This window comes from Hordeum vulgare, chromosome 4H (genome assembly GCF_904849725.1).
Source record: "Hordeum vulgare subsp. vulgare chromosome 4H, MorexV3_pseudomolecules_assembly, whole genome shotgun sequence".
NCBI classification, from domain to species: domain Eukaryota; kingdom Viridiplantae; phylum Streptophyta; class Magnoliopsida; order Poales; family Poaceae; genus Hordeum; species Hordeum vulgare.
The window spans coordinates 526,107,440-526,130,399 of record NC_058521.1 but is presented as its reverse complement, the minus strand read 5'-3'; the positions used below and the strand labels follow the sequence as shown (position 1 = coordinate 526,130,399).

General features: G+C 44.0%; 1 protein-coding gene across 1 annotated transcript; it reads left to right on the top strand.

Annotated features, from left to right (window-relative positions):
- Positions 1 to 7,985: 7,985 nt before the first annotated feature.
- Positions 7,986 to 17,665, top strand: LOC123449272 (nuclear pore complex protein NUP155). The gene is made up of 13 exons (XM_045126422.1): positions 7,986 to 8,264; positions 9,496 to 9,665; positions 10,359 to 10,485; positions 11,853 to 12,115; positions 12,201 to 13,830; positions 13,903 to 14,115; positions 14,231 to 14,478; positions 14,599 to 14,992; positions 15,553 to 15,737; positions 15,814 to 16,159; positions 16,710 to 16,928; positions 17,022 to 17,350; positions 17,469 to 17,665. Exons 1-13 carry the CDS (start codon positions 8,100 to 8,102, stop codon positions 17,569 to 17,571), a joined length of 4,392 nt encoding a protein of 1,463 aa, XP_044982357.1. The 5' UTR covers positions 7,986 to 8,099; the 3' UTR covers positions 17,572 to 17,665.
- Positions 17,666 to 22,960: the final 5,295 nt, after the last annotated feature.

The window sequence follows — 22,960 nt, the reverse complement described above, 5'->3', positions numbered from 1 at the left end:
AGGGCCAGGGGGGCGCCAGCAGGTGGCCACAAGCCTGCTAGGCGCGGCCACCCCCCTGGCCGCGCCTAGGGGGCTTGTGGGCACCCAGCTGGCCGCGCCTAGGGGGCTTGTGGGCACCCAGCTGGCCCTTTGGCCCCCCTCTTCTCCTATATGAAGGGTTTCGTCCAGGAAAAAATCAAGAGGAGGCTTTTTCATGGATTCGCCGCCGCCACGAGGCGGAACTTGACCAGAACCAATCTAGAGCTCCCCCCTTCTGCTATATGAAGGATTTCGTCCGGAAAAAAATCGGGACGAGGCTTTTTCGAGGATTCGCTGCCGCCACGAGGCGGAACTTGAGCAGAACCAATCTAGAGCTCCGGCATGACGATCGTGCTGGGGAAACTTCCCTCCCGGAGGGGGAAATCGTCGCCATCGTCATCACCAACACTATTCTCATCGGAGGGGACTCGTCACCATCAACATCTTCATCACCACCATCTCATCTCCAAACCCTAGTTCATCTCTTGTAAGCAATCTCCGTCTCGCGACTCCGATTGGTACTTGTAAGGTTGCTAGTAGTGTTAATTACTCTTTGTAGTTGATGCTAGTTGGATTACTTGGTGGAAGAGTTTATGTTCAGATCGTTGGTGCTACTCATTACCTCTCTGGTCATGAATATGATTATGCTTTGTGAGTCGTTACTTTTGTTCCTGGGGACATGGGATAAGTCATGCTAATAGTAGTCATGTGAATTTGGTATTCGTTCGATATTTTGATGTGTTGTATGTTGTTTTTCCTCTAGTGGTGTTATGTGAACGTCGACTACATAACACTTCACCATTATTTGGGCCTAGAGGAAGGTATTGGAAAGTAGTAAGTAGATGATGGGTTGCTAGAGTGAGAGAAGCTTAAACCCTAGTTTATGTGTTGCTTCGTAAGGGGCTGATTTGGATCCACTAGTTTAATGCTATGGTTAGACTTTGTCTTAATTGTTCTTTAGTAGTTGTAGATGCTTGCGAGAGGGGTTAATCATAAGTGGGATTCTTGTCCTAGTAAGGGCAGTACCCAAGCGCCGGTCCACCCACATATCAAACTATCAAAGTAACGAACGCGAATCAAATGAACATGATGAAAACTAGCATGGCAGAAATTCCCGTGTGTCCTCGGGAGCGTTTTTCCTCCTATAAGACTTTGTCCAGGCTTGTCCCTTGCTACAAAAGGGATTGGGCCACTTTGCTGCACCGTTGTTACTTTTGTTACTTGCTACTTGCTATGAATCATCTCACCACACAACCACTTGTTACCGATAATTTCAGTGCTAGCAGATTTTACCTTGTTGAAAACCACTTGTCAGATCCTTCTGCTCCTCGTTGGGTTCGGCACTCTTACCTATCGAAAGGACTACAATAGAACCCCTATACTTGTGGGTCATCAGGTACCAGAGTGATCCAGGAGTGGATCACTGGACAACGGTCAAGAACATCCTTAAGTACATGAAAAGGACTAAAGATATGTTTCTCGTTTATGGAGGTGCCAAAGAGCTCGTCGTAAAGGGTTACGTTGATGCTAGCTTCAACACAGATCCGGATGACTCCAAGTCACAAACCGGATACGTGTATATTTTGAATAATGGGACAATTAGCTGGTGCATCTGCAAGCAAAGCGTCGTGGCGGCATCTACATGTGAAGTGGGGTACATAGCTGCTTCGGAAGCAACACATGAAGGAGTCTGGATGAAGGAGTTCATCACCGACCTAGGAGTGATTCCAAGTGCGTCGAGGTCGATGACTCTGTTCTGTGACAACACTAGAGCTATTGCCATTGCAAAGGAGCCCAGGTTTCACAAGAAGACCAAGCATCGCTTCAACTCCATACGTGGATACATCCAGGATGGAGATATAGATATTTGTAAAGTACATACGGATCAGAATGTCGCAGATCCGTTGACTAAACCTCTTCCACGAGCGAAACATGATCAGCACCAGAACTCTATGGATGTTTGACTCATCACAATGTAACTAGATTATTGACTCTAGTGCAAGTGGGAGACTATTGGAAATATGCCCTAGAGGCAATAATAAAGTGGTTATTATTATATTTCCAGGTCATGATAATTGTCTGTTATTCATGCTATGATTGTATTAACCGGAAACTGTAATACATGTGTGAATATATAGAGCACAATGTGTCCCTAGTGAGCCTCTAGTTGACTAGCTCGTTGATCAATAAATATTCATAGTTTCCTGATGATGGACATTGGATGTCATTGATAACTGGATCACATCATTGGGGAATGATGTGATGGACAAGACCCAATCCTAAGCGTAGCACTAGATCTATTGTTCGTCTGCTAAAGCTTTTCTAATGTCAAGTATCATTTCCTTAGACCATGAGATTGTGCAACTCCCGGATACTATAGGAGTGCTTTGGGTGTATCAAACATCACAACATAACTGGGTGATTATAAAGGTGCACTACAGGTATCTTCGAACGTATCTGTTGGGTTGTACGAATTGAGACTGGGATTTGTCACTCCTGTGACGGAGAAGTATCTCTGGGCCCACTCGGTAATCCATCATCATACTGAGCTCAGTGTGACTAAGGAGTTAGCCACGGGATGATGTGTTACGGAACGAGTAAAGAGACTTGCGGGTAACGAGATTGAATAAGGTATAGGGATACCGAAGATTGAATCTCGGGCAAGTATCATACGGATAGACAAAGGGAATTGTATACGGGATTGATTGAATCCCCGACATCGTGGTTCATCCTACGAGATCATCGGGGACATGTGAGAACCAACATGGATATCCAGACCCCGTTGTTGGTTATTGATCGGAGAGGTGTCTCGGTCATGTGTGCATGCTTCCCGGACCCGTAGGGTCTACACACTTAAGGTTCGATGACGCTAGGGTTATATGGGAATAGTGTACGTGGTTACCGAAGGTTGTTCAGAGTCCCGGATGAGATTCCGGATGTCACGAGGAGTTCCAGAATGGTCCGGAGGTAACGATTCATATATAGGAAGTGAGGATTTGATCGCCGGAAGTGTTTTGGGCGTCACCGATAATGTACTGGGACCACCGAAAAAGTTCCGGAGGTCCACCGGGAAGGGCCACCAGCCCCAAAGGGGTATATGGGCCAAAAGGTGGGTGAGAACGAGCCCATATGTGGGCTGGTGCGCCACCACCAGCAGCCCAAGGCGCAAGAAGAGGGGAGGTGGGCTAACCCTAGGCGTGGTGGGCTTGCCCACCCTAGGACGCCGCTCCCTCCACCCCTTGGTCGCCGCCCCTTGCCCTAGATGGGCTGCCGCACCCCTTAGGGTGGGAAACCCTAAGGGTGGGCACCCTCATCCCTCTCCTCCTATAAATAGTGGAGGGTTTGGGGCTGATTTGAAACAACAATTCTCTCTCTCTCTCGACACAACCCTCCTCGTCCTCCATAGTGCTTGGCGAAGCCGTGCCGGAGTACCACACAGCTCCACCGTCACCACGTCGTCGTGTTGTCGGAGCTCTCCCTCAACCTCTCCTCTCTCCTTGCTGGATCAAGGCGTTGGAGACGTCACCGGGCTGCATGTGTGTTGAATGTGGAGGCATCGTTGTTCGGTGCATAGATCGGAATCCACCGCGATCTGAATCGTTGCGAGTACGACCCCATCAACCGCATTCTAGCAACGCTTCCGCTTAGCAATCTTCAAAGGTATGAAGATGCTCTACCCCTTTGCTCGTTGCTGGTTTCTCCATAGATAGATCCTTGCATGACGTAGTTTTTTTTCAAAATTACCATGTTCCCCAACATATGGTTGATGCACCGAGAGGAAGGGTGTGCAACTACACCGTGGACAAAGACATCTTTCTAAGCAAGACATGATTGAATGTGTCTATGTATGCCACCGTTGGGGTGACCAAATTAGAGATACATATTGGGATATGATGAAGGAGTACTTTGATGCAAAATAGCAAGAGTGGGATTGAACACACCAATAGATCTCTTCGCTCTCGGTGATCGACGATCAATAAAGATTGCCAAAGATGGGCAGCGGCAATGTCGTCAGTTGACTAGATAAACCCAAGTGGCACTAATGATAGAGATAGTGTAAGTGCCATTTCTTTATGTTCCATGTCCATGCTTCATCTTTTGTGTTTCAAGTGGCAACCTGTTCTTTTGTTTGTAGCACAATATTGCACAAAGCTTGTTTGAGGAAAAGAAAGGAGATCAATAAAGGCAAGATTAAGAGAGGGAGAGCATTTTGTGTTGCCACATCTCTACAAAGTGTGGAAGGATGAGGAGAAATGGAAGAAACGTCTGAATGATGACGAGGAGAACAAGAAAGGCAATGTTGATGCAGTGGTCTTAGAGATGATGAGGAGGAGGCATCAAGTGATGACGCCAAAAGGAACCCTACACCAAACTCAGTTGCCTACTCCAAGCCAAAAAGACCAAATGGAGTTGCAAAACAAAAGAAGAAGAAGAAGGAAGGAGATGGTTACACAAAGAATTGTATGAAGGCTATTGTGATGGAAAGAAAGGAAGCAAACGAGGAGAGGAGGGTGGCAAGGAGCCAAGAGTCGATAGCTGAGGAGAGGAGGTTGGCGACCGAGGAGAGGAAGGTGGCATCGAAGGAGAAGAAATTGGCCATGGAGGAGCAAGTTAGATTGCTGGAATATGAGAAACACCTCTTCTTCTTGGACACATCTAAATTCGATGATAGGCAAAAGGAGTACTCAACCTTTGCCGTGATCAGCTCTTGGTCCAAAAAAATGACGGGCATGTGATTCATGAGAGCTACCATGGGATGCTTTAGAGGCATGGGAGCTACCATGGGAGGTTTTCGAGGCATGAGCGCTACCATGGGAAGCTTCAGAGCTACCATGGCCGACATGGGAGGCATGTCCGGCATGAGAGGCATGAGAGCACCTAAGGGAGGCATGACCGGCATGTGAGGCATGGGAGCACCTACGAGAGGCATGTGAGGCATGGACGGCATGGGAGACATGGGAGCACCTACGGGAGGCATTGGAGGCATGACTGACATGGGAGGCTTGGAGCTACCATGGAAGGCATGAGTTTTGGGTCTCTTATGAAAGGCATAGGAGCACCTGCCTCACATGCCTTCACATGATGCCTCACATGCCTTTGAACATAATACGAGCACCATTCAAGGTTCCAATGACACGGAGGTGCTTAAAGATGATGAAGAGGAGGAGAAAGAGGAGGAGGACGGGAAGGATGAAGAGGAGGAAGAAGAGAAGCAAGAAGATGGATCATAATTCTTCATGTTTCATTCATTTGTGTGAACTTATTTGTCAGGATCTTGCTCGTGGTAGAAGATTTTAAACTATGCCATAAATTTGAACTATGCTATGGTGCTCAACTATCATTTTGCAAATTATTCATATGTGCCAAGCAGCGGCTTGGACGCGCGCGCTGTATTTTACCGCACCTGTTGAAGCTCTACAACGACGTGCTAAATTTTATAGCGCTTGAACAAGCTATCACACGCCCATGCACGCTAAAACGCTATTTCGACATCCAATTTTTTTACGCGCCGCGGTAGCGCGCGTTTGTTGGAGATGCTCTTAACGAGTGTCCAAAACTATTTTACCCGCGACTATTTTGCAGCATTTTCTCGAGCGTGTACGGAGTAAAAAAAGGATGGTTCTTAAAGCGCGGAGCAGTTTTTGAACATATGTTGAAGATGCTCTTAGAGCAACTCCAACCGTCCGACCCAAATGGACGAAGATTTTGTTCGCTTTTCGTCTGATTGGGTCGTCCGCCGGCTCTGTGTCCGTCCGGTTTATGATTTGGGTCGGCAGCGCATCCAACGCGCCGACCCATATTTGTCCGCATGACCGGCTAGCCGCCGGTTTTCAACAAATACAAACATTTTGCATATATTTTCAAAAGCAAATGAAATAGCATAGTTTCACAACCGAAAATAAAATATAGCAAAGTTCTACAAGCCCAATAAAAATTATATTGTCTAAAAGATACACCTATTGGTTGCCAACATGATCCCACATATGCTCAACCAAATCATCTTGCAACTGAATATGAGTTTTCTAATCACACATTTGATGATGAAACTAGGTGAACTGTGCAAACGATGCCGCTTCTCCGCCATGCTGAAGCACTGCATTGTCACCCTGAAACTCAAACCCTTGATTGTGGAGACATTTCAGACGCTCATCCTCTACGATCATACTGTGCATGATCACACAAACAATCATCACTTTCCACAACTTCCTGGTGCTCCAAGTTATAGCAGGATATCGAACTATGCCCATCAAGATTGCACAACACCAAAGGCACGTTCGACATCCTTCCTAGCACTCTCTTGCTCTTGGGAAAATGTTTCCCTCTTCTCTCCCAAAGGTTTGGAGATTGTCTTCACAATACTGGTCCACCGTGGATAGATTCCGTCAGCTAGATAGTATACTTTGTTGTAGTTGTGATCGTTAATGTTAACATTGACCGACGTGCTGTTGCCTTCGGCAAGCCTTGCAAACACCGGTGATCGTTGAAGCACGTTGATACCATTGTGTGATTCGGCCATGCCAAAGAAAGACTGTCAGATTGAGAGATCTTAAGAGGACACGACCTCAAGTATGACAGTGCAAGCCTTGACATGGCCCTTGAACTGGCCTTGCCAAGCAAAAGGACAGTTCTTCCACCCCTAGTGCATGCACTCTATGTTGCAAAGCATCCATCGGAAGCCCCGACTAGCATTGGTCGCCAACAAGCGGGTTGTGTCCCCAACAGTCGGCTCTCTCAAGTACCAAGGGCCAAATACTGCAATCACAACCTTCCAGAATCCGTACAACGACTCTAGGCACGTAGACTCACTCATACGGACGTACTCATCGATAAGATCATTGGGTATTCCATAAGCAAGCATCCGGATAGCTGCAGTGCATTTGTGATAAGATGAGAAGCCAATCTTTCCAATGGCATCCTCTTTGCACTCGAAGTAGTCATCGTATCCGTCCACCCCCTCTCGAATCTGGTTGAAAACATGCCTAGCCATACGAAAACGACGCCGAAATTTCTGATGTTTGAACATCGGATTGCTTGTGTCAAAGTAGTCCTTCCATAGAATAAAATGACCGCTCTCTCGATTGCGATTCAACGTGGGAACATGCCCCGGAATCGAGCCCTGGAACAACCGCCGCTGCCTATTAAGGTGGTCGTGGACCAACACGGCAAGCATCATCTCCTCATTGTCGGATAAGGAATCGTCAGAGTCGCACAAAACATTATGAAAAAAGAACTCGTCGGCACAATCCATTTGTACCTTGAGACAAACTGTCGAACAACTTGCGGGCGTGGACGAAGAAGCAGATCGGCAATGGTGGATTGGGTTCGGGGAAGCTGCGGTGGCCCGATGGCGTGGGTAGGCGTTGGGCACATACGGGAGGAGGCGCCGGAACTGGGCGGCGGTGGTGACGGGTTGGGGGCGAGGCGAGGGCTAGCTGTCGACGTTGTCGGTAGGGGTGGAGAACTACCAATGTGCCACCGACTCGTGGGCCAGGGGATGAAGAAAGCGCGCGTCGTCCGTGTCCGTTTTGTGTCCGTACCGACCTAAATCACGTTCAAAATTGAACCGAAAATGGATTAGCACGCACATGAAAAACGGACGCGCGTCCGTTTAGGTCGACACGTTGGACCGTCTTTTCTCTCTGCGCGGATCCAAACAAATGACGAACGAAATGGGTCGCCTCATTAGAGTTGCTCTTAGAATTAATTTTTTTCTTCAAAAAAGTGGGAGGAGCTCCGTTCGTCAAACCGAGGCTTCAAAACCAGGCTCAGTTCGAATGGCACAAACGGAAAACGGACCCCGACCGAGCTCGTTCACAACCACGCCTACCGCAAAAAGCTGCGCCCGGGGCCGGGCCCACCGGTGAGTTTCACGGGAAGGGAAGGGAAGGGGAAGGGGAAGGGAAGGGGAAAATCCCCCTCACGCGCCACTGCAAAATCCAGACCCCGCCCACGAAAACCTCAAAACCCCAACTAAACCAAACCCCGCCGCGCACCGTTCCCCACTGCCCGCCCCCCCTACTTGCGCTCTAGGGTTTTCCGCCGTCCCCCGCCCCTCCTTCCCGCAGAGGCGCGGCGCTCCGATGATGGCGTGGGCGGAGGACGAGGCCATCGGCCCCGACGTCGCCTCGGCGGGGCTGCACGTCTCGGAGCGGATCGGCCGCGACGCCGCCGCGCAGCCCGACCTGGAGGAGGCGCTCGAGGCCTCGCGCTACGCCTCCCACCCTTACTCCTCGCACCCCAAGGAGGTAACCCCCCCGCCACCGCCCGCGTACTGTCTTCTAGGGTCTGTGCGCGCCCGAGTCGTTGATCTGCAGCAGCGTATGTTTTCCTTTTCTGGCGGAGCTTCGCGTGGGTTAACTAGTACAGTACTGGGGGATTCGTGGACATTTTTTTTAGTCTTTCCGTTCTCCCTGCTGGGTGGACTTTGGGTTGGAAGCCGTCGAAGGCTGAGGTGAACACCGTGTAGTTGAAATTGGACCTGCTTACTTGGAGCTTGGTAGGAAATTGAGGTGATTTTTTTCCATAAACGCAGTGCCGTATCATTTTGACAAAATTGGCTGTCTATGGGAAACTTTGCGGCGAATCCTGTGGAATTTAAGGTAAAAATTCCGGGAAACAAGCTTAAATTGTAGCTGTGCACGTTTGACAATTTACATGGGAGACTAAATCAGGGGGTTCTAGTTTTTTTTTTGACTTAGTGATCTGGGGTTGAACACAACAGGAAAATAATACAATGTTTGCGACGTTGCTTATCACTGTGTGAGGCAGTGAGCTTCCTTCTTTACTAAGATTCATTCATGAGCAGGCCTAGGTATATAAGTGTTTAAGCTTGGCAACCAATCAGGGAAACCGCAAAGGGTGCATCTGAGCTCAAGGATAGGAGAGCTTAATCATGTCTCTATGCAAGCTCATTGCCATTATACAATACTATTTAACAGTAGACCTTCTAACACTAGAGGTTATTCAAATGTTTCTTTGCCCACCCACTTTAACTCTTTTAGGTGATGAGCATCCTTCATTTCTGGCGACGGATTCAAGTTATAGCTGGAACAAAATTAAGGATTTAGGGGCTATCTTTTTCTTGCTTGTTCCTGTGGGAATAAAAAGGTGTGGTGGATATGTCCCTGTTCAGTTCTAACATATGAGGAGTTTCACCTGAAAGCTTGGGGACCCAGGATTTTTTTGCCTCAAATGCAGTAGATCCTTAAGTCTTGTTAATCAATAATTTTCATGATACTGGATAATAATTGTTAGTATTAGTGATAGAGATCTTTCCTTACTCCTTGAGTGTGAAAAGTGCACATTTGCAATCACGTAAATACATTGGTTTTGTAAGGCCTCGTCTTTTCTACCATCTGTTTGTGTTCTAAGTTATTCTAAAGTTATTATGAAAATGTCACATTTTGAACTTAATTTTTTCGCCTTTATTCTTTTGAATTTGATAACTATGTAAGATACTTTTATGTTATACTGCAGTGGCCTCCTCTGGTGGAAGTTGCAGAAACTCGGCAGCTTCCTCCTATGCTGATTGAGAGATATAATGCAGCTGCTGGTGAAGGAACAGCACTTTGTGGAATATTTTCTGAAATACACCGGGCTTGGGCAACCGTTGACAATTCATTTTACGTTTGGCGCTTTGATAAGTGGTAATTCATTATCTTTGCTTGTTCATTTCCCTTTTGCTGACACACACCTTAAGCTAAAAAATGCTAGCAGCTAGCTGTACCTTATGATGTGACTCTTGTTACTTTGAATCTCAAAGTTCTTGCCATTGTTATGAATAGTTTGCCAGGTGCAGCACAGTTACTCTGTAAAAAAAAGTCCTAGAGAATGCCTTAATCTTGAACAGTTCTTATCGGTCTGCATATTAAACTGAGTTAACTGTGTGATGAGCCTACGATGTGTTATTTTCTGTACACTTTGGAGTTGCTTGTCTAACTATGCAACCATACTTTTTTGACCATTGATCTTAATGTATTATTGGGTGGGGGGCTCTGTAACCAGCCACCTCTATTAAGCCAAGCATCTATTGTTGTCTACGAAGTTGTACCTTCTTTTATTGTACGTCACATTTAGGCAACATGACTGTTAGTAGGTGTTGAAAATTATCTTCCTGTGTATGTATGTGTAACCGCATAGATGGCAAAGATCAGGTAGTCAGCAAAAGTATCTTCACCTTTATATAGTTAAATTAAATTTATTGGTTAGCACAAATGATATTAGGCTCATTAAAATTCTTAGTAGCCCCCCCCCCCCCCCCCCCCCCCGCGCCGCGGTGATAGGCCATGTTTGCGGTTAACCATGTAATACATGGCTTATGTATTTTCTCTATTCACCAGGGATGGTCAGTGTCAAGAGTATCATGCTGATGAGCAAGCAATTTGTGCTGTTGGACTTGCTACAGCAAAGCCTGGGATTTTTGTTGAAGCAATTCAGTACATTTTAGTTCTAGCAACTCCTGTTGAGGTAAGGATGCCTGCGAGTTCTCCTGTGCAAATTTTTGAGATTCAACAATTGAGAACTTGAAATAAATTGATAACCTGTGAAAAATAAAGTTTGGAAAAGGGGGCCAAATTTATTCTTCCCACTAACCCATTTTCTTGTAAATATTGAGCTGGCGCTAAAATTTATATTTTACAAAATGATGGACACAACTCTTACATCTATCTTAATTTTTTGTTTTGTTTTGCAAGTGACTATTTTGGTGTTCCACAATGCTTGACTAGTGGAGCACTGGATGTCTGCCCTATCTGGCTATTTACCTTTGCAAGTGCGAATTTGTACCGATTGATGTGTAGCTCATGCTATACCATGTTATACCCAATAGTTCTGCTCATGCTTCCAAGGTGTTGAGATCACCAGTGTGCATATGCCATGTATAGGGATGTATGTGCAGTGAACTAAGAAATAAGAACATCAGCATGGAGCTTTACTAAAAAAATATCAAACCTCTCATTCTTGTGAGCATCTGTATAGGAATCTAATGCTGCCCTTGTGGCTTCCTTGTTAGACAGAAATAATCTGTAAACAACAATGGGGATACAAACTGTTACCACCGGGCCATCCAGAATTGCTGAATTACTGATATGCTCTGAATCCAATTGGATGGATCATTTCTGCTTGCTTGATACAAATTATTCGTTCAAATGATAATGTTCATTTTTTCATTTAAGCCTCACGCAGACATGTTACATACAATAGTCATTTTTTTTTTTCATTTTTTGATTGTTGAAGGCGAGCCTTGGCGCAGTGGTAAAGCTGCTGCCTTGTGACCATGAGGTCATGGGTACAAGTCCTGGAAACAGCCCCTTGCAGAAATGTAGGGAAAGGCTGCATACAATAGACCCAAAGTGGTCGGACCTTTCCCCGGACCCTGCGCAAGCGGGAGCTACATGCACCGGGCCGCCCTTTTTAAGCCTCGCGCAGACATGCTACTGAGATCCCAGTTTAATTAAGATTTGTGGAAATACAAGTTGCATATTCCCAACAGCTTCATGCCTGCTAATTTCTATGGAATGCTATAGGTAAAATAGTAGAAGACCAGAAGTGATTTAAAGCAATCAATTCTAGTGAAGTACTCCTTCCGTTCCATATTAGAATAGTAGCAGAGGGAGTATCATTTATTGGAGGATGATGCACATCACAGAAAAGTCTTACCCTGAACTGAGGTTGATATAAATGTGAATCATCCGGTTACACGGCAGTTCTCCTTTTGCTGATTTTCCATTGATTGATTGATTGTGATCCTGCAATTCTTGCAAGCTTTTACAAAAGTTCTATCTAGGATACTTATTTTCTAGTGAATATACACTCACCTACATCTGTTGTGTCAGCTGATGCTTGTTGGAGTTTGCTGTTCTGCTAGTGCTGATGGAACTGATCCGTATGCTGAACTTTCATTGCAACCTTTACCCGAGTACATGATTTCTACTGATGGTGTCACAATGACATGCATCACATGTACAGATAAGGGCCAGATTTTCCTGTCAGGACGTGATGGGCATATATATGAATTGCAATACACAACTGGTTCAGGCTGGCGTAAACGCTGCCGTAAAGTTTGCCTTACCACGGGTTTAGGCAGTCTTCTTTCCAGGTATCAGCTGTGGAATATTCTGACCCTTATCTTTGCCTCTTATGTGTTTCTGGCCACCTGCTTATTCAGTTAGCTTGATTTTCAGGTGGGTCCTGCCAAGTGCGTTTAATTTCTCAGCTGTTGATCCTATAGTGGACATGGTTATTGATGAGGAGAGGAACACTATCTATGCACGCACAGAAGGCATGAAATTGCAACTATTTGATTTAGGAGCTAGTGGTGATGGTCCCTTGAAAAAAGTCACTGAAGAGAAGAACCTTATTGATCCACGAGATGCACCTTATGGTGGTCGAAGGCCTAATGCATCAAGAGCTGCACGATCCCCGAAACCGTCAATAGTATGCATCTCACCTTTGTCTGCCATGGAATCGAAATGGCTCCATGCTGTTGCTGTTTTATCAGATGGCAAGAGATTATTCATTTCTACATCAGGTGGAAGCAGTTCTTCAGTTGGACTGAACTCAGGTTTGCAGAGGCCGAGCTGTTTAAAAATTGTTGCTACTAGGCCTTCCCCACCTCTAGGGGTTGGTGGGGGACTTACATTTGGTGCTGTTTCTGCTGCTGGCAGAGCTCAGCCGGAGGATCTGGCGTTGAAAGTCGAGTCTGCATTCTATTCTGCGGGCGCTCTTATAATGTCAGATTCATCTGCTACAGCTATGTCCTCCCTTCTAGCTGTGCAGAAAGATTCTGCTGCCCAGTTATCACTGCCCAATACCTTCGCAACAGCTTCTAGAAGCTCTAAGGCTCTCCGAGAAACAGTCTCTGCTTTGCCTGTTGAGGGCCGGATGCTTTGCGCTTCCGATGTCTTCCCACTTCCAGATGCTGCTTTCATCATGCAGTCTTTATATGCTGACGTGGAATGCTTTTCAGCATTCAGAAAACCTTCTGAGAAGGCATCTATAAAGCTGTGGGCCAAAGGCGATCTTCCTACCCAACATATCTTACCGCGGAGGAGGATTGTAGTATTCAATACAATGGGTTTGATGGAATTAGTTTTTAACAGGCCTGTCGACATTCTAAGGAAGTTGTTTGATGGGAACACCTTGAGATCCCAAATAGAAGAGTTCTTTAACCGCTTTGGTGCTGGAGAGGCTGCAGCAATGTGCTTAATGCTAGCTGCGAAGTTACTTTACACTGAAGATAGTCTGATAAGCAACACGGTTTCTGAGAAGGCTGCTGAAGCATTTGAGGACCCTGGGCTTGTTGGAATGCCTCAACTTAACAGCACTACTGCTTTGTCTAACACTCGAGCTCAGGCTGGAGGCTTTAGCATGGGACAAGTTGTTCAGGAAGCAGAACCTTTGTTTTCCGGTGCATATGAAGGGCTTTGCTTATGCTCATCCAGACTTCTGTATCCTGTGTGGGAGCTTCCAGTTATGGTGGTTCGGGGACTGATAGGTTCCAATGACCATGGGGATGGTGTGGTCGTTTGTAGACTTTCTACTGGTGCCATGAAAGTTCTTGAGTGCAAGATTCGTTCGTTGGAAACATTTTTGAGGTCCAGAAGGAACAAGAGAAGAGGACTTTATGGGTATGTTGCTGGCCTCGGAGATTCTGGTTCCATACTGTACAAAACAGGGCCTACCATTGGTGCTGGTATCCATAACAATGGAAAGAGTCCCTACCGCATTAGAGATATGGATTCTGCAGATCAATCTGCATCGAGTAAGAAGCCACGGTCGCTTTATACATCAGCAGAACTAGCTGCTATGGAGGTAACATTTCTGTAATTTGTCAAGGAAGAGAAAATCTAAATTTGTTTGCTTAATACTTTACTTGTATAACAGGTAAGGGCAATCGAGTGCCTTAGGCGGTTGCTTCGAAGATCTGGTGAAGCACTTGTTCTACTTCAACTTATTTGTCAGCACAATGTTGCTCGCTTGGTTCAGACACTAGGCAATGATTTGCGCAAAAAGTTAGTTCAGTTAACGTTTCATCAGTTAGTATGTTCTGAGGATGGTGACCAGCTTGCGATGCGGCTTATTTCTTCACTCATGGAGGTAGCACACTTCTCCCTCTCTCTCTGCTCTGCCCAAACTGCCAACAAAAAGGGAACAGCCTTGGTGATTCATCACTCATTGCAGTTTAATCTGTACTTTTATTTGATTTTTGCAGTACTACATTGGCCCAGAGGGCAAAGGAACTGTTGAGGATATCAGCACTAAATTGAGGGAGGGCTGTCCTAGCTACTTCAACGAGTCAGACTACAAGTATTACTCGGCAGTTGAGAGTCTCGAGAAAGCATCTATGACAAATAACCAGGACGAGAGAGATATTCTTGCTAGGGAAGCCTTCAATCTCTTGACGAAAATTCCAGACTCTGCTGATTTGAGTGCTATATGCAAGAGATTTGAGAACCTACGGTTAGTTCCTTACTGAATCATCTTGTATATGAGAAAATACAATTATATAAATCCTGAACACTTCAATTTTATTCGGTCTGCAAGCTGACATTTTCTCTGTTTTGTTGGATGTGAGTTCAGATTCTACGAGGCAGTAGTGCGGTTGCCACTACAGAAGGTTCAAGCACTTGATTCCAATGCTGATGTTATTAATGGGCAAATTGATGCAAGACATCATGATACTATAACTGCACAGCGTGTACAGTGCTATGACATAGTTATGAATGCTCTGCGTACACTCAAAGGTGCAGGACGAAGTGGGGCACCTGGTCCAGTGACTGCCCTTGATCCAGCTTCTCGAAGCAAATGTATCAAACAGATTATTCAGCTAAGTGTCCAGTGGCCCGACACAGCTTTCCATGAGCATCTATACAGGACACTTATTGAGCTCGGTCTGGATAATGAACTTCTGGAGTACGGAGGCTCTGATTTGGTTGCTTTTCTTCAGAGTGCTGGTCGTAAGCATCAAGAAGAGGTGAATCCTAATAACAACTTGGTATTGTTAGAGATGTATTTAGTATGTTAACTCAACTGAAAATTTGTTTACTTGTTGGATCTGAAGGCCTTGTAGAATAGTATGCAGAAGAATATCTTGCATTTTGTGTAGTACTTTGTTGCATTTTTGCTTGAGCTGGTTGCCTTATTGACCCTACAGGCTCCACCACTGCCTCTACCTTCCTCCTTCATGTCCATATGGAAACTGAAACTATTAACATGATTTCATTTACTTTATATCCTGTTTAGTGTTAGCTAAAAGGTGCACCATCTGCTAAAGTTTACATGGAGCCTACCCATATCCAATCATACTAATCATACAATTGTTTCTGCTACTTAGTTTCTTTTTCCTCTGATAATCTAAAAGTGTTTCTTCAACTTCTGGCTATATGATTCCTTGCATCAGAAATGCCTGTATGTTTACTAGATCTTTCCAAGTCATCATCATCTTAACTTATACCGAGTTCGTTCGAGACTTCACTGTGTTAAAAAGAATATGCATGTTGTGCTGTCCTGATCGGCTCTTTCTCCACTTTTAAGGTTCGAGGGGCTCCTAGGTTGGATGATTTAGGTGCACCTATTTCTACTAGCCAAACGAAGTATCTTGAGCTCCTAGCAAGGTACTATGTTCTCAAGGGGGAGCATGTTGCTGCTGCCAGGATGTTATTGATATTGGCGGAAAGGCAGTGCTCTAATGCCGAAGAAGCTCCTGCTCTTGACCAGAGGTCTACAGATTTTGTTCTGTTTCTTTATCTCCACATGTCCATGTCTTTGTATCTAACACCTAACTTTGGAATCCAGGTATCAATTTCTGAGCAACGCTGTGCTACAAGCCAAAAGTGCAGGCATTGCTGCTGATTCGTCGAGAAATCCTATTGATAGTAGTACGGTGGATCTACTTGAAGGCAAACTTACAGTCCTTCGGTTTCAAATGCAAATCAAACAGGAATTAGAGTCTATGGCTTCACGGCTTGAAGCTATCCCAGACAGTTCTGAATCACCCAGTGACCCCTTCCCGCGTGATAATATTCTAGCTGATTTAGAATCTGCCAAGGAGGCCAAGGACAAGGCGAAAGAGCTTTCACTGAATCTTAAGAGTATTACTCAACTATACAATGACTATGCTGTTCCATTTAATCTTTGGGAGGTACGATTTTCTGTATTTCATGGAATTCTAGTTGGATCACAACATTGTTACACAATTTCAACATTTGCCTTTGTGGAGCCGAGGTCTTGGCAAATGTACTTCTCAAAACAATTCATACTCATTGAATCAGATCAACCTTTCGTTTCCTATTCGTTAGCATGTTCATGTGCATTTGACCTTTTCACCTAAAATTTTGAACCCTAACCAGGATTGATTGAAGTTATGCATTGAAGTTGAATGTGATGTTGGTTGATGTGCACTGTAAGATTATGCTGGCTTATGTTTGCTATGAATTGTGCACTATTGGGAAAGCTTGCTGCTAGCATCATTAGGTTTCTTTTCTCAAAAATAAATGATGCCGCACAATAAGTTTGCCTACCTCCAAAACAAAAGAACCTCAAGGCAAACTCACATTCTAGCTTTGGTGTTCTATGCCTTTCTGTGGTTAAGTCAGGCATTTGTATTTACTAGTGCCTTTTTACTTCCTAAGGCTTACATCTGGTTTGGTAGTTACTCAAAAAGTTGATGGCTTGAAGCTTCTTGTTGTTAGGTTTGCCTGGAAATGCTGAACTTTGCAAATTACTCTGGAGACGCTGATAGCAAAATTGTCCGGGAAATTTGGGCCAGACTCCTTGACCAAACATTGACAAGAGGTGGTTTAGCAGAAGCATGTTCTGTGGTGAAAAGAGTTGGCTCAAAACTAGATCCTGCAGATGGAGCTTGTTTACCTTTGGATATAATATGCCTTCATCTTGAGAAGGCTGCACTGGTATGTTTACATGACATCTATAAATGTATTTTTCATACTTAGCACCAGTGCACTTCACAGGGGGACTTATATCATCAGTGCTCGTATCTACAGGATAGATTAAGTTCAGGACAGGAATTAGTTGGTGATGAGGATGTTGCAAGGGCTCTTCTCGGAGCTTGTAAAGGTCTAGCTGAGCCTGTGCTTGCTGTGTATGATCAGCTGTTATCGAATGGCGCAATCGTGCCCTCACTTACTCTGAAGCTGCGGCTTCTGAGATCAGTTCTTGCAATCCTTCGAGAATGGGGAATGTCAGTCATTGCACATAAGCTAGGCACCACAACTGCTGGGGCTTCATTCTTTTTGGATGGAACATTCTCGCTGAATCAAACAGGGTCTTTGCAGAAGGGTGTTCGAGATAAAATAATTAGTTTGGCGAACAGGTAAGCAGTGTAATCCCTGTGGGTTAAATTTATACTTGCTGTTTCAATGTTACCTTCTCTTCTGGTAAATCACATAAGCAGACAGTTCTATGTGCTCACATTGTGTCTGCATCTTCAGGTATATGACAGAGGTGAGGCGATTGAATCTCCCACAGAACCAAACAGATAATGTCTACCGAGGTTTCCGTGACCTAGAGGAGAAATTGTTATCTCCTTATTAGCCATTCTTTTTTTTCAACACTGTAAAGCCAAGACATCTTCAGGTGTTTGTTGTTGTACCAAGTATGGGAATAAAGCCAAGACATCTTGATTCAACTGGACATTGATCTCTCTACGCTGTTTATCTATATAGTGGAATTTTGTGGAAGAACCCAAGAGGGGGCTCATCACGGATCAAATTGTCTGTACATGCAGCAATCCTTTGTTAAGTCAGCTTGGATCTGCAGAACTGCTGCCCGAATTTTGGAAACTGAGCAGTCAACCTCATTTCTTTGCGTGTCACAAAGATATCGGTTTGTTACTGCATTGCTACCGTTTGATTGTGTTGTGATATGTGTGATGCGAGGTTTTACAGTTCCGCAGTTAAACGGTTCTTCAAGCTAGTTAGAACATCAGTTTCTTCTATAGGTGAAAACTTGCTGGTCATATATTGCATAGAGAGAATTCCTTATTTAACATTGTCTTAATTTTTCTTGCCCTATTTGACACTCGAAAACTTTTTCTTCCTTGTATAACACAGTCTAAATTTTATTCCTTTCGTGACCCTTTCATCCATTTTGACTACTAGTGGTGTTAAATGACACATGAAAGGACGTCTTTACCCCTAATGAATAGGGTCAAATTTAGACCCCTAATGAATAGGGTCAAATTTATCACCGTATTGATTAGTTGGTTCCAAAAGAAGATGGCCCCAAGCATTTACAGTTATACTTTTTTGACACGGATGCAGATTTGCAACAAAGGTTTATTCTCTTGCCTAACCTTGACCATAGTCTCATCCGAAAGTTGCTGAATATACTTTCAAGTAACCCTTATTTACAAATATTTAGAAACCTTGGCTCTATTCCAAACCTTGATGAATATAATATTGAGGTCAACACAAATATTTCCTTAGACTAGACAGTATATAATGCTCCGACAACATCACAAGTAGTTGCAATTTGGGTCAAGGGAAATAACTCTCGAGGTCACTTTGATAGGAGTATCATAGTGTATGGTAAATCGTACAAACCACAATACATCAAAGCATATCATGGTTGCTACGATCCATTGTCATATTCACTTTTTTCCCGAATGGGGAAGTCGGAACTATGGTCTCTCGCATATCCTTAGACCTAATCGCATCTCTGCTACCTCTTGAGCTTGCGTTGGTTTTTCCCTTGAAGAGGAAACGGTGATGCAGCACAGTAGCGATAAGTATTTCCCTCAGTTTGAGAACCAAGGTATCAATCCAGTAGGAGTATCAAGATGAGGCACCAATGTACCTGCGCAAAAATAAACAAACTTGCACCCAACACTATAAAGGGGTTGTCAATCCCTTCACGATTATTTGCAAGGTGAGATCTGAAGGTGGAAAGTGCAACAAAGTGAAAGTGTAAATCTGAAAATATGATGTGAAGTAGATCCGGGGGCCATAGTGTTCACTAGAGGCTTCTCTCATGATAGCAAGTATTACGGTGGGTGAACGAATTATTGTCGAGCAATTGATAGAATAGCGCAAAGTCATGATGATATATAAGGCAATGATCATATATATAGGCATCACGTCCGAGACAAGTAGACCGATACTTTCTGCATCTACTACTATTACTCCACACATTGACCGCTATCCAGCATGCATCTAGTGTATTGAGTTCATAACAAACAGAGTAACGCTTTAAGCAAGATGACATGATGTAGAGGGATAAATTCATGCAATATGATATAAACCCCATCTTTTTACCCTTGATGGCAACACCACGATGCGTGCCTCGCTACTCCTTCTGTCACTAGGTGAGGACAGCGCACAGTATGAACCCAAAACCAAGCACTTCTCCCATTGCAAAAATTATAGATCAAGTTGGCCAAACGAAACCCACAACTCGAAGAGAATTACAAGGATACGAAAGCATGCATATAAGAGATCAGAGGAGACTCAAATAATATTCATAGATAATCTGATCATAAATCCACAATTCATCGGATCTCGACAAACACACCGCAAAATAAGGTTACATCAGATAGATCTCCATGAAGATCATGGAGAACTTTGTATTGAAAATCCAAGAGAGAGAAGAAGCCATCTAGCTACTAGCTATGGACCCGAAGGTCTGTGGTGAACTACTCACGCATCATCGGAGAGGCAATGGTGTTGATGAAGAAGCCCTTCGTGTCCGAATCCCCCCTCCAGCAGGGCACGAGAACATGCCCCAGAAGGGATCTTGCGAAGACAAAAACTTGTGGCGGCGGAAAAGTATTTTCGTGGCTCCCTTTCGAGGTTTTGGATTTTTAGAGAATTTATAGGCGGAAGAGGTAGGGCAAAGGAGCCACGGGGGGCCCACAAGCTTGCTAGGCGCGGCCCCCCAGGCCGCGGCTAGGGGGCTTGTGACCTCCCCCGAGGTCCTTTGCCTTGGTTCTCAAGTCCCCTGCGTATCTTCTGTTATGGAAAATATCATTCCGCAGGTTTTATTCTGTTTGGACTCCGTTTAATATTCTTCTATGAAAAAGGTCAAAAACACGGAAAAACAGAAACTCGCACTTGGCACCGAGTTAATAGGTTAGTCCCCAAAAAGATATAAAATAGCATATTCATGCATACAAAACATCCAAAGTTGACAAGAGAATAACATGGAACCATAAAAAATTATAGATACGTTGGAGACGTATCAAGCATCCCCAAGCTTAACTCCTGCTCATCCTCGAGTAGGGAAGTGATAAAGACTGAATTTTTGATGTGGAATGCTACCTAACATATTTTTCCTTTGTAACTTCATTCTTGTGGCATGAATGTTCAGATCCATAAGATTCAAAACAATAGTTTACTATTGACATGAAAACAATAGGACTTCAAGCATACTAGCAAAGTGATCATGAACTTTTGAAATAACAAGGCCAAATAAAGTTATCCCTACAAAATCATATAGTCTGGCTATGCTCCATCATCCCCACACAACGAATTTAAATCATGCACAACCCCGGTATTGGCCAAGTAATTGTTTTCGCACTCTTACTTTCTCAAACTTTTTATAACTATCAAGCAATACATGAGCGCGAGCCATGGATATAGCACTATAGGTGGAATAGAGTGTGGTGGTGGTTGTGAGACAAAAAGGAGGAGATGGTCACATTGACTCGGCGTATCAAAGGGCTATGGAGATGCCCGTTAATAGATATCAATGTGAATGAGGAGGGATTGCCATACAATACATGCACTAGAGCTATAAGTATGTGAAAGCTCAAAAGGAAAACTAGTGGGTGTGCATCCAACTTGCTTGCTCACGAAGACCTAGGCCAATTTTGAGGAAGCCCCATCATTGGAATATACAAGCCAAGTTATATAATGAAGATTCCCACTAGCATATGGTGGTGACAAAGCAAGAAGCTCTCAATCATGAAGAACATGGTGCTATTATGAAGCACAAGTGTGGAAAAAGATAGTAGCATTGTCCCTTCTCTCTTTTTCTTTTTTTATTTGGGCTCTTGGGCCTCTTTTTTTCTTTTATCTCTTTTCTTTATATCGGCTCTTTGGTCTCTTTTTTTTCCTCACATGGGACAATGCTCTAATAATGATGATCATCACACTTTTATTTACTCACAGCTCAAAGCTCAAAACGATGATGACTCTATAGGAAATGCCTTCGGAGTGTACCGGGATGTGCAACGATCTAGCTTGGCGTATGACGTTGAAACATCTCTCTAGCTATCTTACGATCATGCAACGACAATATGAGAGTGACGACACAAGTCATGAGACGGAACGGTGGGAGTTGCATGGCAATATATCTCGGAATGGCTATGAAAATGCCATAGTAGGTAGGTATGGTGGCTATTTTGAGGAAGGCATATGGTGGGTTTGTGTACCGGCGAGAATTGCGCGGCACTAGAGAGGCTAGCAATGGTGGAAGGTGAAAGTGCATCTATACCATGGACTCACATTAGTCATGAAGAACTCACATACTTGTTGCGAAAGTTTTTATTAGTGATCGAAACAAAGTGCTAAACGCATACTCCTAGGGGAAGGGTTGGTAGGTGTTAACCATCGCGCGATCCCGACCTCAACACAAAGGATGACAATCAATAGATCAATTATGCTCCGAGTTCCTAACATAGCGGTTCACCATACGTGCATGCTACGGGAATCACTAACTTCAACACAAGTATCTCTAGATTCACAACACCCTACTAACATAGTCTCAAAACTAATTGAGAGGAATCAAGACTTCTCTTTCTACTCAATTCACATGAAGATGGAGGTTTTTGTATCCTCTTTGGGTACCTATCACCTTTGGGACTACTTTCATAGCATAAGCCAACTACCAAGTCACGCACCGTCGTCCTCTAAAAGATATAATTGAAGCACATAGAGCAAAAGTATCTAGCTCAAAAAATATAAGTGAAGCACTATGAGCATTTTAGCAAAATCACAATGAGTGCATGTCTCTCTCTCTCAAAAAGGTGTGCATCAAGGATGATTGTGACACAACAAAAATAAAATACTCCTACGATACAAGACGCTCCAAGAAAAACACATATCATGTGGTGAATAAAAATATAGCTCCAACTAATGTTACCGATGGATTGAAGACGAAAGAGGGGATGCCTTCCCGGGGCATCCCCAAGCTTAGGCTTTTTGGTTTCCTTGAATTTGGCTTGGGATGCCTTGGGCATCCCCAAGATTGATCTCTTTCCACTCCTTATCTCTTTGTCCATGAGAATATCACCCAAAACTTGGAAACTTCACAACACAAAACTTAAACAGAAACTCATGATAACATTAGCACAAGAAAACAAACTACCACTTCTTTTGGTACTGTAGCAAACTTGAATTCTATCTATATTGGTGTTGGGCTACTGTATTCTCACTTTTACATGGCTAGTACCCCCTGATACTAACCATAGTTTCATCAAAACAAGCAACCAACTCAACAAAAACAGAATCTGCCAGAAACAGACCAGTCTGTAGCAATCTGTATACTTCGTATACTTCTGGTACCTAAAAAATTCTGAAACTTTACGACTGCCTGGGCAAAAGGCATATAAACGAGAAGCAAAAATAATCAACTCAAAAGCTCTTTCTGAATAAAAAGGAAACATCATCTCGTGAGCGAAAAGTTTCTGTCTTTTTCCAGCAGGATCAAACAACCATCACCAAGACTAGTCATAAAGGTTTTACTTGGCTCAAACACAAAAAGAAACACAAAAAACACAATCACAACAGAATTATGATGGTGTGGACGCAACAAAACAGAAAGAAAAAGATAAATTCATTGGGTTGCCTCCGAACAAGCGCTATTGTTTAACGCCCTTAGCTAGGCATAAAAGCGATAGAATCACGTATCGTCGTCTTTGGTGCTCAAACCATAAGTAGCCCTCATCATGGATTCATAAGGCAATATTATTTTCTTTCTAGGA